Raw genomic sequence first — 16009 nt, 5'->3', positions numbered from 1 at the left:
CATGAAAATATTTTTTCTCTTTAAACTTTTGATTCTGTTGCCAAGTACTTTAAATTTGTACACTCTCGATCTCAGTCCTTTCACAAGTGGGAACAGTTTCTCTCTATTTACTTTGTCCAGACCCTTCGTGATTTTGAACACCTCTACAAATCTCCTCTCAACCTCCTTTTCTCCAAGGAAAACAGTCCTAACTTCTCCAATTTGCCTTCTTAACTAAAGTTCCTCATCCTTGGAACCATTCTTGTGAATCTTTTCTGCACTCTTTCCAATGCCTTCACATCCCTTCTAAAGCGCTGTGCCCAGGGCTGGATGCAGTACTATAGCTGAGGCTGAACCAGTGTCTTATACAAGTTCAGCATAACCTCCTTGCTCTATCAATAAAGCCCAGGATACATTATACTCTCTCAACCCGTCCCGATATCTTCAATGACTTACGCAGATGTACACCCAGGTCCCTCTGCTCCTGCACCCTTCAGAGTTATACCCTTTATTTTATATTGCCTCTCCATTTTCTTCCTACAAAAATGAATCACTTCAAATTTCTCCACCTTGAACTTCATCTGCCACCCGTCCACCCATTCCACCAACTTGTCTATGCCCTTGAAGGGGGGACATACTTTCATTGGAGGCTGTTCAGAGAGGGTTGACTGGGTTGATTCCTGGGGTGGAGGGATGGTCTTATGTGGAAAAGTTGAGCAGGTTGGGCCTATACTCACAGGAGTTTAGAAGAATGAGAGGTGATCTTATTGAAACAGATAAGATTCTGAGAGGGCTTTACAGGGCACATGCTGAGAAGATGTTTCCCCTTGCGGGGAAAGCTAGAACTGTTGGTGGTGGGGAGCGGGGGCAGGGGCACAGTTTCAGAATAAGGAAGATGAAGATTGGGAGGAATTTCTTCTCTGGGTGTCGTGAATCCTTGAAATTCTCTCCCCTAGAGAGCTGTGGGTGCTGGGTCATTAATTATACTCAAGTCTGAGTTAGGTTTTTGAATGATGGAGAGTCAAGGGTTATGGGGAACTGGCAGGAAAATGGAGTGAAGGCCACAATCAGATCAGCCACGATCTTATTGAAGGGAGGAGCAGACTTGAGGGGCCGAATGACCTGCACCTGTTCCCGTTTCTCATGTTCTTATTGCTTGGACATACACTGCTGTTGCCTTATGATTGCTCAGTGGGATCCTGGAATCCTCTACTTACCATCACTATGGAAGCATTATTAACACGAGGGATGCCCAGGTTCAAGGAGAAAGCCGACTCACCATCTTCTCAGGTTAACTGAAAGGGCAATGAATGCGGCCTTGGCCCCCTCACTCTCATCCCCAGAATAAATTGAGCAGAAAGGATAAAAATGGTGAGGCCTCGGAAATGAATGAGGAGCTTCAAATGGCGGGGCAATCCATTATCACTAAGGTCACCCTTAATCCATCAGAAACGCACAGCCTGAAAAACACAAAGAGCGTAAGAGGTACAAATCTCTGGATGCGGTTTCTTTATCCATTTGTTGAATCATATTGATTGTACAGATACCAAAGCCGGTGGTGTGATGGTATGAATTCCTTTTTCTGGTGTAGGCACAGTGTTATGGGGTAAATGGACGATCATAAGGTACAGCTCAGGGGAAAGAGAGTTGGACGTAATGGCATCATTCAGCCTTTTGCAGTAACGGGGGCTTCACATTCTGCTCTGTTTCAGAAGGTGAACCCATTGAAGCAATAGCCAAATTTGATTACGCTGGACGGTCTGCTCGGGAGCTGTCGTTTAAGAAAGGAGCTTCGCTGCTTCTCTATCACAGAGCCTCTGAGGACTGGTGGGAGGGGAGACACAACGGGATTGATGGGCTAGTTCCTCATCAGTACATAGTGGTGCAGGACACGTAAGTAATGGTTCCCATCTTTCATCAACAATGGCTTCTATTGACTAACTGACAACCATTCATCCTGTGCTAGAGCAGCTTCACTCTAATCTGTATCAGAAACGATATGAATGTAGAGTTACTAAGGAATGAGCACATGGGTCAGTGCTACCCAAACTTTTTCCCCATTGTGACCCCATCATAATGCCTCAGGCTTTGTGTGACCCCCCCCACAGTCAAAATTTGGGGTGGGGTGGGGTGCAAGAGCTGTTGAGTGGGGTATAGAGGGGGTGGGGGGGAAGGCTTCAGTTGCTGAGAGGTTTTCAAAAAAAAAACCCTATCTTTTGACCAACTCTTTTTTTTGCAGCAGCAGCAATGGAGCCTCAGAAAGCAGTCCATTAGGCCACACCCACCAAAAGAAAAACACCCAGCATTTAAAGGTCCCTTGCAGCTGTCAGAAATCAACCCAAGCTCCATGGTAGCCATTACTGTCCCGGAGCTTGTGACCCTAAAATCGAGTCTCGCGATCCACAGGGAAGCCCTGACGTAGATGTAGCCTCAGCTGTTCGACCCCTGCCATTAAACATAGATAACAGGCGCAACTCATTGGTAGCGTTTTCCTCTCTGGGTCACGAGGTTCACTCTGGGGAAAATCCAGGCTAACGCTCCCGTGCGGTGCCGAGGGAGTGCTGCACTGGCGGAGGTGCCATCTTTAAAGTAGAGGCCCCGTCTTCCCTCTCGGGTGGGTATAAAAGTCCCCATGGCACTGTTTGAAAAGGAACTGGGGAAATCTCCCCTGTGTCCTGGCTAGTATTAATCTTCAACCAACACCTAAGAAATAGACTATCTGGTCATTTGTTTCATTGCTGTCTGTGGAGTCTTGCTGTGCACCCACTGGCTGCCATGTTTCCTGCAATAGCGACGACATGTCGAAAGTGCTTCACTGGCTGTAAAGCACTTGGGGAGGTGCTGAGACAATGAGTGGCGCAAGATGCAAGTCTGTCTTCCCAGCTCTCTGTCCTTTCTTCCTTTCCTTTATTTCTCTTGTTTTGGTCATTCTTTCTGCTCTCACTCGAAGGTTAAAGAGAAAGGAGCGATAATTCCGTGCAGAAAGAAGCCATTAGCTGGTTAGGTCACCTTTCACGTTTTTTTAACTTTGACCCCCTGCAGGCTACCATTGCTTCCTGTTAGGTTGTGAATAGTGCATGAAATTTCTGTGCTTGGACCATCTCCTGAAACTTGAAGCTAATTCCCAGTCACGTTTCTCTCAGGGATGATACCTTTTCTGACACTCTGAGCCAGAAGGCCGACAGCGAAACCAGCAGCGGACCAGCAGCCGAAGACAAGTTGTCCTCCAAAAATGACATCAGCTCACCAACCGACCGAATCCCAGATGTGTATGCAGCAAGGTCAGTTCCTGTTCCAATAAATTATTCAGATACCATTAATACAGAGGCAAAGTACAAATGCCGGCGATCTGAATTAGAAATGGAAAGTCCTGGGAATGTTCAGCAGGTCAGACAGCATCTGTGGAGAGAGAAACCAAGTCAGGCCAGTGACCTGACAGAGTTTTCCATTGCTTTCAGCCACCACCCCCTCCCTAACCCCACCTGCAAAGGGGCCAGTAAAAGTCTGGCCTCAGTATTTATGGAGGCTATGCTGGGACTGCATAAAACGCTGGTTAGGCCACAACTGGAGTACTGCGTGCAGCTCTTGATCATCCCAGAAGGATGTGATTGCACTGGACAGGGTGCAGAGGAGATTCACCAGGATGCTGCCTGGGCTGGAGGGTCTGAGCTATGAGGAGAGGTTGGATAGGCTGGGGTTGTTTTCCTTGGAGCAGCGAAGGTTGAGAGGGGACCTGAAAGAGGTGTGTAAGATTAGTAGAGGGGTCAATGACAAGGGGGCATAGATTTAAGGTAGGAGGTAGAAGGCTAAGAGGGGAGTTGAAGAGAATATTTTTCACCCAGAGGATGAAGGGAGTCTGGAACTCACTGCCTGAAAGGGTGGTTGAGTCAGAAACTCTCGTAACATTTAAGTATTTAGATATTCACTTGTGTTGCCATAGCCTCCTGGGCTATGGGCCAAGTGCTGGAAAATGGGATTAGTGTAGTCAGATCTTTGTTGACCAGCGCAGACACAATGGGCTGAATGGCCTCCTTCTGTGCTGTAAACGTCTGAGTATTTGAGAAGACAGATGTGAATTGGATAGATGCTTGAAGGAAAATAATGTACAGGGCTACAAAGGAAAAGCGCAGGGCAGTGAGATTAATTGGATAGCTTTGCCAAAATGTAAGCAGAGGTACAATGGACCAAATGGTCCCTCTCCGTGCTATATCATTGTGTAATTCTATAACTGTGGAAACAAAGCTAGAAAATTCCACTCGCCAAGCATGAGCCCAGCATTGTTGTGCAGAAGATCGGGATGAATAAGCACCTGCAGACTTTCTTTTATTCTTTGACGGGCTGTGGGTGTCATTGGCAAGGCCAACATTTGTTGTCCATCCCTAATTGCCCTTGAACTGTTTGGCTCGGCCATTTCAGAGGGCAGTTAAAAACACACTGCTGTGGGTCTGGAGTCCCATGCAGGCCAGACCAGGTAAGGACGGCATGTTTCCTTCCCTAAAGAGGATTAGTAAACCAGGTGGGATTTTTTTTTTTAATGACAATTGATGATCGCTTCCTTGTCCTCATTACTGAAATTGGCTTTATATTCCAGATTTTATTAATTGAATTTAAATTTCACCAGCTGCATGGTGGGATTTGAACCCATGTCTCCAGAGGATCAGCCTTGGCCTCTGGACTATGAGTTCAGCAACAGGGATTGGATGCCCCCTGACAATTACTCTTTAAAAAAAAAAGCAATTTTTCCTCTTAACTAACCTTTTGGCCATGACATTTTTCTCATAGTGTAAACCTTTTCTTGTCATCTTGAGCATGTTCAAATTCTTTAAAAATAGAACCAGCATTGATATAGTGACTTCCACGTCCTCGGGAGACTTCCATGTCCTTCAAGGGCGAGCGAATTGCTTTGAAGCTTCGTTATAAAAGACACACGTGCCTTTTGTTTTCGTTGTCTAGACAGAAGAGGAGGCCAGAGCCGCCGGCAGCCCGACGCCCATTGAGAGCCAGCGATGGGCACTGTGCAGTGCACCCGGTCCATGGCTTAGTAAGTAGCTCGGGGGATGGTGGCCCCTTGATCACGCCCTCCCACGCCAGCTCCCGCCTTTTCCTCCAGACTCGCAGCGTGCCGGTCGACAGTCCGGAGAGGCGTCGCCGAGGCGGCCTTGGCAGCCTATCCAACCTAAGCCGCCACGAGGCTCTCAAAAAGATTGAGAGTCCGCCAATCAGAAGGTCTACGTCCTCCGGTCAATACACCAACTTCAGTGATCATAAACCTCTAGACCCTGAAACAATCGCCCAGGTCTGTGCAAGACATTTTTTTTTTTCATCTGCATTGATGTTTTAGCATTTTCAGTGTCGGTTCATAGCACATGTTGGTCTTGCAATGCAACAGTTCCTAAATCTTTGCTACACAGAATACCGTCTTGGGTTTTCAAATCTCATATCTGTCCCAATTCATTTGTTCCCAGCCATGCTCAACTTAATTTAGTTTGCATCTCACTGGTATCGTTACATTTTGCCAAAGGTTATTGGACAGTAATCAATAATAGTTTGTTACCTTATCATTGGCAAAGCGGGTTAGTACTGGGGAACATTAGAAAGAACTGGCATCCTCCATCCTGTCTGCTCTGATGTACCAGCTAGTGCCATCTGAAGGAAGGCAAAATTTGCACTCCAACCCCAAAGCAGCAACTTGCATTTGTGTACCATTTTTAGTATTAGTAAGACTTCTCAAAGCACTTCACAGGAGCATTATCAAACAAAATTTGACATTGAGCGCCATAAGGGGCTATTAAGCTAGAAGGTTCACTCAACTCATTCCTGTGCTGAAGCGCTTACCTTATGAAGTAAGGTTCGACAGGTTGGGCTTGGAGTTTAGAAGAATGAGTGGTGATCTCATTGAAACGTGTATGATCCTGAGGGGACTTGGTAGGGTGGATAAAGGAAGGATGTTTCCTCTTCTTGATGGGGTGGGGGGGCGACTAGAACTAGGGGACACAGTTTAAGAATAAGAGGTCTCCCTTTTTAAGACAGAGATGAGGAGAATTTTTTTCTCTGAAGGGTCATTAGTCATGGGAATTCTCTTCCCCAGAGAGCAGTGGAAGCTGGGTCATTCCATTTATTCAAGACTGAGTTGGAAAGATTTTTGTTAGGTAAGGGAGCCAAGGGTTATTGGGAAGGGCGGTCAGGAAAGTGGAGTTGAGACCACAACCAGATCAGCCATGATCTTATTGAATGGCTGAGCAGGCTCAAAGGGCCTACTCCTGCTCCCCAAGTCCTATGCTAAGACAGGTGACCATAAACTTGGTCAGGGAGGTAGGTCTTAAAGAAGGAGGGAGAGATAGACAGTTGGGGAGGTTTAGGGAGGGAACTCCAGAGCTCAGGGTCCAGGCAATTGAGCTTGCCAATGGGGGCAGGGAGGGGGTTTGGGGAGCAAAGGAAATCAGGGATTTACAAGAGTAAATAAAAAAAAATCGTTCTCGTTGGCGGAAGGGTTGAGGGCCAGAGGACACAGATTTAAAGTGTTTAGCAAAAGAACCAAAGGCAACATGAGGAGAGAGTTCTTTACACAGTGTGTAATTGCAATCAGGAATGTACTTCCTGAGTGTGTGGCGGAGGCAAATTCAATTGGGGCTTTCAAAAGAGAATTGGATAAGCACCTGAAGAGAAAAACATGCAGGAAATTGGGACTAGCTACGTTGCTCATGCAGAGAGCCAACATGGGTGTTTCAGGCTGAATGGCCTCCTTTTGTGCTGTAACCATTCTATGATTCTGTGAGCGCAGAGTTCTTGAAGGGTGGTGGGGCTGAAGGAGATTACAGAGCTAGGAAGGGACGAGAGTTGGTGTGAGTTAGGATACGAACTGCAGAGTTGTCAACAAGCTCAAGTTTATGGAGGATGGGAGGCCAACAGGGGGAATATGGGAATAGTCAAGTCTGGAAGTTAGAAACAAAAGCACGCGGGAGGGCTTCAGCAGCAGCTGGGCTAAGGCAGGAACGGAGGTGAGCAATGTTACAGAGGCGGAAGCAGCCAGCCAGTGAAAGGAGGGCAGGTTCAAAGGCAGGCCTACTTCTATTAGTGCTACGCACCCACTACAGGCAGGCAGCCTGGCATCAGCAGGACTGGAAAGCAGATCGCTGCCTGCCATCTGGATTGGAAGTGGGCCTATAGGCTTTTCGCATGGCAGAACAGAGCTTTTTGTTCAACAAAAGAGATCCCGTACAAATTGTTCTAATTATTATGTGAGAATTGGGGATAGGTTTTCAGTTTGCTGCCCCAGTCCAAAATTAGTTTTGCCAATAGGCTGGCCATAAAAGAAATGGCCCAGTGTTCGTCTCTATTAATTTGGAAATGAATATTGGCCGGTTTTTATGACACATCGCAATCCATAACAGTAAGCGGTATGGCAAATTGAAAACCTCCTCCTTACAACAAACATATAGCACAGTACCAGGCCATTCGGCCCACCTAATACCTGCTGGTGTTTATATACCCCACACGAATCTCCTCCCATTCCATCTGCCTCTTTCTATTCCCTTTTCTCTCATGTACTCATCTAGTTTCCTTTTGAAAGTATTGAAGTTATTTGCCCCAACCACTTCCTGTGGTAATGTGTTCCACGTCCTCACCGCACTGAGGAAACAAATTTACCCTTATGTTCCTATTGGATTTATTAGTAACCATCTTGTCTTTATTGCCCCTAGTTTTGGATTCTTTCACAACTTGTTCTGTACGAGAGCCCCAAGTTAAAAGCTAACCAAATATTTGCTCCATTTAAATACAACTATTAAGATGTCCATTTTCCATCCTGTTGAAAATTAGAGGAAGCGTTGCTACCAAATTCCAACCATTCCAGCAAAGTTATATCCGCTCCAGGAAAATAAATTACAGAACATCACGCCGCACGGGCATTTTCTCTTATGCCACTTGTCTGAGCAAAGGCCAACATTAGTCAGCTCAAATGTCACAGAAAAATCAACCCCTGTGCACTTCAAATTAGGAACAGATGGAATGAGGCAAAGCGAACCACTTGATGTAACGTTAGATAAATTGGCAATTCATCCAGAAATCTTTCAACTCCGCAGAAAGGCAGTCACAACCTATCCACAAACATTTGAGTACCACGCACAAAACAAAACGCCCCTCAAGTCTTCCAGCTCACGTGGGTATATAATTAGGAATGTCAGTTTATGGGTTTTTGAATGCCGGTTGCTCGGACCTGTTACAGAGGTCTCACAAATGAAGGGCTTCATGTTACATGGTTGAACGTTGGTATGTTACTCTGCATTAGGTGGAATGGAATGTGTGGAGGGCAATTTAAGGATTGGAAAGCAAAATTTCTTTGAAAATCATTACAGCTTTCAAAAACGTAGTTTGACAGGAGAAAAGTCCGAATAATTATGTCTGCCGTAAAATCTGTATTAATGTTTGCAATTCTTTTGGATCTTATTTCGGATGCTTAGCCAAAAGGAAAACACATTAACGTTGTGAATTCAAAGCTGCCCTAAATACATTTATGCAAAGAGCCTTTTAGTTATCTATCAGGAAACTATTAGGGATATTGCTTGATCTGGCCTTTCATTTTTTTTTTAAACGGTTAAAGGCCTCAATTTTATACTTGCGGGTTGTGCTGCCATCAACTTTGACATGAGAAGTGTTGTCATGGAAATACACAAAATTCTAGGAGGGCTTGACAGGCTTGTTTCCGCTGGCTGGAAATCCAGAACTGGGTGGGGGGGAGGTCACGGTTTCAAGATAAGGGGTCGGCCATTTTGGACCGAGCAGAGGAGAAGTTTCTTTATTCAAAAGGGTTGTGAATCTTTGGAATTTCCAACCCCAGAGAACTCTGGATGCTCAATTGATGAATATATTCAAGATTGAAATGGATAGATGTTTAGGAATCGAGGAATTTGGGGAAATGGGGATTTAAACTTAGTTTAGGAAAGAAAAAGGTTTGTGAAAGAGAAATCATGTTTAACCAACTTATTGGAGTTCTTTGAGGAAGTGATATGTGCTGTGGATAAAGAGGAACCAGTGAATGTACTGTACTTAGATTTCCAGAAGGCATTTGATAAAGTGCCACATCAAAGTTTATTGTGGAAAATAAAAACTCATGGTGTAGGGGATAACATTGGCATGGATAGAAGATTGGCTGGTTAACAGGAAACAGAAAGTAGGCATAAATGGGTTTTTATCAGGTTGGCAAGATGTAAAGAGTGGTGAACCACAGGGATCAGTGCTGGGATCTCAACGCTTTACAGTTTATATAAATGACTTGGATGAAGGGATTGAAGGAATGGTTGCCAAATTTGCTGATGACACAAAGATGGGTAGGAAAGTAAGTTGTGAAGAGGACACATGGGGGCTACAAGCAGATATAGATAGGTTAGTGGGTAAAGATCTGGCAGATGGAGTACGATGTGGGAAAATGTGAAATTGTCCATTTTGGCAGGAAGAATAAAAGAGAAGCATATTATCTAAATGGTTTGCAGAGCCCTGAGGTGCAGAGGGATCTGGGTGCCCTAGTGTATAAATCACAAAAGGCTAGTATGCAAGTACAGCAAGTAATTAGGAAATCTAATAGAATGTTATCTTTTATTGTGAGAAGAATTGAATACAAAAGTAGGGAGGTTATGCTTCAGTTATACAGGGTACTAGTGAGACCACATTTGGAGTACTGTATACAGTATTGGTCACCTTATTTAAGGAAGGGTGTAAATACGTTGGAAGCAGTTCAGATAAAGTTTACTAGATTAATACCTGGAATGGGTGGGTTGTCTTATGAGGAAAGGTTGGACAGGTTAGGCTTGTATCCGCTGGAGTTTAGAAGAGTAAGAGGCGACTTGGTTGAAACATAAGATCCTGAGGGGTCTTGACAGGTTAGATGTGGAGAGGATATTTCTTTTTGTGGAAGAATCTAGAACCAGGAGCCACTGTTTAAAAATAAGGGGTCGCCCATTTAAAACAGAGATGAAGCAAAACTTTTTCACTCAGTGGGTCGTGAGTCTTTGGAACTCTCTTCCTGAAATGGCGGTGGAAGCAGAATCTTTGAATGTTTTGAAAGCAGAGGTGGATAGATACTTGGTAAGCAAGGGGTTGATCGTTATCTGCAATAGGTGGGATGCAGATTTCAGGTTACTATCAGATCAGCCATGATCTTGTTAACTGGTGGAGCAGGCTCAAGGGGCTGAATGGCCTACTCATGCTCTTCGATCATATGGGCAAGAAAGTGGAGTTGATGTCAATGATCAGCCATGATCTTATTGAATGGCGGAGCAGGCTCAAGGGGGCGATTGGCCTACTCGAGCTTCTGTTTCTTATATTCTTTCGATGTTAATTCCCATACTGACTATATAATTGTTGGGTGTATCCTCCACCATTTTTGGTATAGACACTTAATGCTTGTGCCAAAGCCATGCCATTTGAAAGACATTGGCTTTTTGGTTCCTTCCCCTAAGTCGTGGGATGTGCACTGATGCACTTTCTTTTGTTGGCACGAATGCAGCTGAATTTCCTTGTGGAAATTCAACTGTCCACCAACTCCATGACTTTCACTGTCAGCATTTCCTCACACCAGCTGGGTCTTGCCACAGTTGCAATTTTATTTTGTCTTTTCTTTGTGTGTGCGCATGATTAATCAAAACCTATTCTTGGCTTTCTTAGCTCCCCAGTGATTCCCTCCTTTTTCACCCTGAGAAAAGAGAAATCTCAGATTACAACTTCCAGAACTTTCCATGGTGGATTTTGTCCTCGTCGAGGCATTGAGGAGGACAAGGCATGGCTGTGGCATAGATCTCTGTGCTTCTCCTGTTCTGGTCCCTTAAGCATCTCAATTTTAATCACTCCCCACAGTAGGCCAGGCTTTCTGTTGCCAAGACCCTAAACTCTGGAAGTTCTTCCTTAAACCTCCCTTTAAGTCCTTAAGTAGCTCCTTAAAACCAACCTTGTGAACTAAGCTTTTGGACACCTGTCTTAGACTTTTTGTGTCAAATTTTATTTGATAACACTCCTGTGAAATGCCTTACTATGTTAAAGGCATTATATAAATGCAAGTTGTTGATGTAGAATGATCCAGAGGGTTGCATTTCTGGAGACTAAAGATGGACCCAGTTGCCGATTAGATTTCTGCAACCAAGCCTTTGCAAAATTTTCAGACGGCCAGACATGGCGAATGCATCTCTCATTTTAACAAAATAAAGCCAACCTTATTCTCAAAAGTTTTAAGAGAAAGAACTCTTTCCTTTTGCTTTCCTGGCAGGACATTGAAGAGACGATGAACACCGCGTTGAACGAGTTGCGGGAGCTGGAGCGCCAGAGCACGGCGAAGCATGCGCCCGATGTGGTCCTGGACACCCTAGAGCAGAAGAAGAGCTCACCGGCCCCCTTTGCCCCCTCGGAGTCGAGGAGCCCACACCACTCGGTGGTGCTGAAGAGTGTTGACCCTTCCATTCGACGGAGCACCAGCTCTTCCAGTGACCCTATGAGCACCTTCAAGCCCGTTCTGTCGCCCCGAATGGGTTTGCAGCTCAAACCCCCCGCCCTGAGGCCTAAGCCCGTGGTTCTCCCCAAGACCAACCCCAGTGTGGGACCACCTCCCACCGTCCAAGGCTCCACAGATAAATCCTGCACCATGTAACGAAGCTGATGTAACTTGAAATCATCTTTGGATAAATGTGGGTGACAAAGGACATGGATAAGAATATTGATATTTTAACATTTATAATTGGAGATGTATTCTTTCAGTGTTAGAATATATGTCTCAGTAGTAAATTAACAAGGGCATTTGATTTCCATTTCAAGCTGGACTGTTTATATGTGGAACTTACACCAATGTTAACTAGACTTGAAAATTATGCTGCAACAGTTGACTTTTTTTTTTAAAAATAAAGAAAGTTAGCAAAAAATGAAAAGACTTGCTATCTTCTCGACAGACCGTTTATTTAAACAAGAAGGGGGAAATTGTGATAGCTTTTTGTTTTTGCCTGGAACTGATGGGAGGAAATTCCGCATCAGTTTTACAACTTACTGAAGAGAGCAGCCACAACGTGGCTGAATGCTTTGCTATTGTTAATTACTTCTTCCTTTTTTTTTTGTTGTTCTGTTTAACATTCCTTCGGCCTTATTGCCAGATTTGCATTATGAAAGCACTGCTTTGAACGTGAATGAAAGCGCCAAAAGGAAAACCACTCGTTAAGCTTCTGCCACCTCTCCTCATTAGACGGTTATTTATAATATATATTAAAAAAAAAATCCTGCGCCCACATCCTCGGCTTCCCGTGTACTTCAGCCTTCTCCAAAGCTGCGTGCGGTGTTGATTGAAACACTAAGATCAGGATGCCAGTAAAGCTAAATATTCTCAGTTTACTTTTAGAACTTGGGGGCCCCCTGTGGTGAAGCCAATATCAGCCTCGTCTCTTCCTAACACTTCATCAATTCACACATGCCTACGCACCCCCCCCCAATTAAGTCATTTACTTTAATGAACCATGTCTGACATGTGAACACCGTTGTTTTGAGGACACTTAGTTGACATGCTTCTCATTCCCTTTTGCTCTAGAGCTACAATTAGGTTCTGTTTAGTACTCAGTCTGTCTGACTTCCACCCAGCTCCCCCTGCCCTGAGCATCATCTGCTATTTCTGGCAAATTTGAGACACTCAGAAGTTGCCTGGAGTTCCTTGTCCACTGCTACTGACCTTCTCTAACCTTTTCTCCCCTGCCACCCTCCTTCCCCTCCCCCAAACCTCGCCAGCAGCACCTTCTCCACCAGGGAACTGTGCCTCAAAATGAGTCAGCGTCTTGGTAGAAGGGGAGAAAATTGGGAGGGGCGTGATGAAGCACTAACATTACCACCAAAATGGGTCCTTCAGTTTGTAACTTGCATATTGGGAAATGGAGTTTAAGGTTAAGGCGTGCAGTTAAGGAAATTCCACTTGGGGGGGGAAAAAAATCGGCCATTTTGTGGGCCAATGTTTGCCATGTTGTCCTCGCTGGACCTCCACATGGCAATTACTTTGAGGGATTAGTCACACTGGGCCAACAGTTCCACCCAGATACATTTGAAATAACTTTACAGACCTTGGCCTGAGCTACCCTTCGGTGGGCCCTCATTGTCTCTTCTGATGCACTGCCAGTGTGTTGTAGGTTAGCCACAGTTGGTGGAAATGAGGCAGTTAGATTGTCTCGTTAGGGTAGATCATTATTGATTAGATGCCAGGGCGTCAACTTGACTTTGGTGTTAAATGGGTGAAGTTGGATCAGCCAATGTTACACATGAATTTCCATGGGATTGAAAATCGGGGGCAATGTCTAATGGCCGACTGATTCAATATCATTCATTTTGCATATTGGCCAGAGTCAAATTGCCCCATATTTCAAATGACCTCTTCTCCCTGCCACAGGAGAGAGGCCGACTTCCAGTTTCCCACTAGGGTACAATATTTAGTTTCTTTGCTTCTGTTTATATATAAATTCTCATGTTTACATAGACAAAAAAGAGTTCCTTGGTTTACATTTGACTAACATTTCCTGTTCTTCTTCTACCCCACCTTCTGTAACGGTATTGGATTCTTCCAGTATGACTTGTTTAACTCGCTCCAGTACCACCAGTAGTTTTAAGCACATTCGGAGAAGCTGTTTATCAAGGAGAGTAGTGAGAGGAGGGTAAACTCTTCAAAACGTCTCCAGCCAGCCATGGTAAAACTGAAAATAATACCTGAATTTTTTTTTAAGATGCATATTGCGGGCAAAACCATGCATGTTACTATTCTTTTTATTTCACTTGGATGGGTTTTTGCCCCCTTGATATTTGGAACATTCCTGTTTCAATAAGGATGGCTGCCATATCTTAAAATTGGAATAACTGTATCAGGCCCCGTCACAGGCCCCACACTTGCTGACTATAGACCAGATCCCTTCACACAACAGGAATCTTGTCTTAAGATTGCCCAATAATCCTGATCTTTTCCTCCCATATACTAGCTTTAACATTCATAAATGTGCCGTTTGTAAATCGTTTCAGCATTCGTTGAAACCTAGAGGAAAATATCAGGTCAAATGTTTTTGGCATCAGGTCGAACTGGGGAAGATGTGGGTTGACAGGCTCCACAGAGCCAAGTTATATTAAATGGGATGATGCATTTCTTCCCTAGCCTGCCTTGGGATTAATGTCATGGGTCGCGCACTCACTGCGGTGAGGATGTGTCACTCCTCACCCCTTTGCAATTACAAAATATTGCCACAGGCCAAATTCTATCTGCAGCTTAACAGCTGTTAATTATGCCCAAACTAGCGAAGTTTTTTAAAAAATTTTGTTAATGCCCCAATGCTTTTTGTCCCCATGGTGTTTTCTTTCTTCCTGGCGCTGTGCTGCCCGAGGTGTTGCCTGGTGACCTCCACCTTCTTTGCCACTATAGATTTCAGGCCAATTCTTGGGCAAACGATTGAAGTCCCCACATCGTTGTTTATGCATGGCTCAAGCTCAATGTGCTTCGCTCTGCCAGGGTAGCATGGGTCATAAGCACAGCTTTGCCCACCCGGGGTGGGGTTGCTCCTCAGCATCTAACCCCAGATTCCTTTTCAAAGCGTTTCTGGGGCATGCCAATATCTCCGTTTCCAACACTGCCCACTGCCATCGCAATCCCGACCAGTTACATATGAGAAGGCTGGCTCATTAGCTTTGCTTGCTCTTTCCCAGTTGGGGCTGGAGGGTGTGAAATGCCCCATCAAGCCTCTCCTCTGTACTTCTCTCTGACCTGGCTTGAGACTGGAATACTACCCTTGGGAATCACCAAAGCATTGTCAGCGTTCTACCACCCTGTGGCACAGTGCGCTGGCACATTAATCCAATAGTGCCAGTCTGTCTACTCAATCTTTTCAAAGTACTGCCTATTCTTTTACTCCTTTACAAGAACAACCTCAAAGACTACGAGTCATTAAAAGCTATGTACATTCAATCCGCAGTTACTGATCTAGATGTTTAACTTATGATGCACATTCATTTTTGTCTGCCATTGATTTAACTGACTAAATTTAGTACTTTTTGAAACTTTTTACAGTTTCCACCTTGTGTGGTCTTTGAAAGAAGGTGATTGTACTTTTAAGGAACATGTAGTATAGAGTTTACTTAAATTAATTTAAAAACAAAATGTACATCAGCCAAAATGGATACTGCAACTTTGTACTGCTCCCAGGATTTGTATGTTCAAATAATAATTATACTGGATTGCAAGATATGCTCCTAGTGGACCCAATTTAGCAAAAACAATAACGGAAATGATCAATTTGATGAATGTTTTCTAGGTGCAATCATGGGAAATATGTAGTCCAAGGCTAGGCTTCTTTAAACTGCAGTTTAAGTGGATTTGTAACAGATCGATAACAGCTACAGACACACTGAATGGTAACTACCACTTACCACGGACCTGACAAACTCTGTACCCTTTACTGCCATTTTAGTTACAGATAGCTTCCTAATTGTCGGTCATTGCCCTATTGTGTCAATGTACATCTGTAGTATGTACATGTGGAAGTGCCTTTAAACTCTTAGAGGAACTTGAGCCTTGTTCTGTACTGTTGCATTTCCATTTTCACTCGTTGAACAACTCTGTAGTTTTGGAAAAAAAAGATGCAGTTCGTTGACAATGTACTGTTAATCAGTTGTGACAATGCACTTTTGTGTATAGTACTGTACATCTGGCATGTAGCATTACCAATTTCAGTATATCTTCTGGTTTGTTCTAGATGTATCTTTCTAATAAAGGAAATTGGTCCATCCTTCTGGGCTTTGTTTATTCAAAGGTTCCTCTTTCATCCCTTTAGAAATTTGCAACCTCGTTGTATATTGTATCTGCATTAGCAACCACTGTTGAACAGGTCTCACTTGTGACCTTGAACTTTGACTATATCAGGCAAGGAGGCATGGTAAAGATCTACAAAGATATGGAAGACTTGCATAGCATATAGCATCTATTTTTTATTCATTCATGGGACATGGGTATCGCTGGCTAGGCCAACATTTATATTGTCCATCCCTA

At 44.2% G+C, this 16009-nt stretch overlaps 1 protein-coding gene across 4 annotated transcripts in view; it reads left to right on the top strand.

Annotated features, from left to right (window-relative positions):
• Window positions 1-15749, top strand: part of LOC144696481 (SLIT-ROBO Rho GTPase-activating protein 1) — a 248875-nt gene extending 233126 nt beyond the window's left edge. For all 4 annotated transcript variants that reach the window (XM_078567814.1, XM_078567812.1, XM_078567810.1 and 1 more), the window contains exons 19-22: window positions 1692-1872; window positions 3123-3260; window positions 4933-5275; window positions 11234-15749. In XM_078567814.1, the coding sequence (XP_078423940.1) occupies window positions 1692-1872; window positions 3123-3260; window positions 4933-5275; window positions 11234-11611 (1040 nt within the window). In that variant the 3' untranslated portion in view covers window positions 11612-15749. The remainder of the gene's footprint in view (window positions 1-1691; window positions 1873-3122; window positions 3261-4932; window positions 5276-11233) is intronic.
• The last annotated feature ends 260 nt before the right edge of the window (window positions 15750-16009 follow it).

Source organism: Cetorhinus maximus, chromosome 22 (genome assembly GCF_964194155.1).
Source record: "Cetorhinus maximus chromosome 22, sCetMax3.hap1.1, whole genome shotgun sequence".
In the NCBI taxonomy this organism is placed as follows: domain Eukaryota; kingdom Metazoa; phylum Chordata; class Chondrichthyes; order Lamniformes; family Cetorhinidae; genus Cetorhinus; species Cetorhinus maximus.
This window is presented reverse-complemented; position numbering and strand designations above follow the sequence as displayed.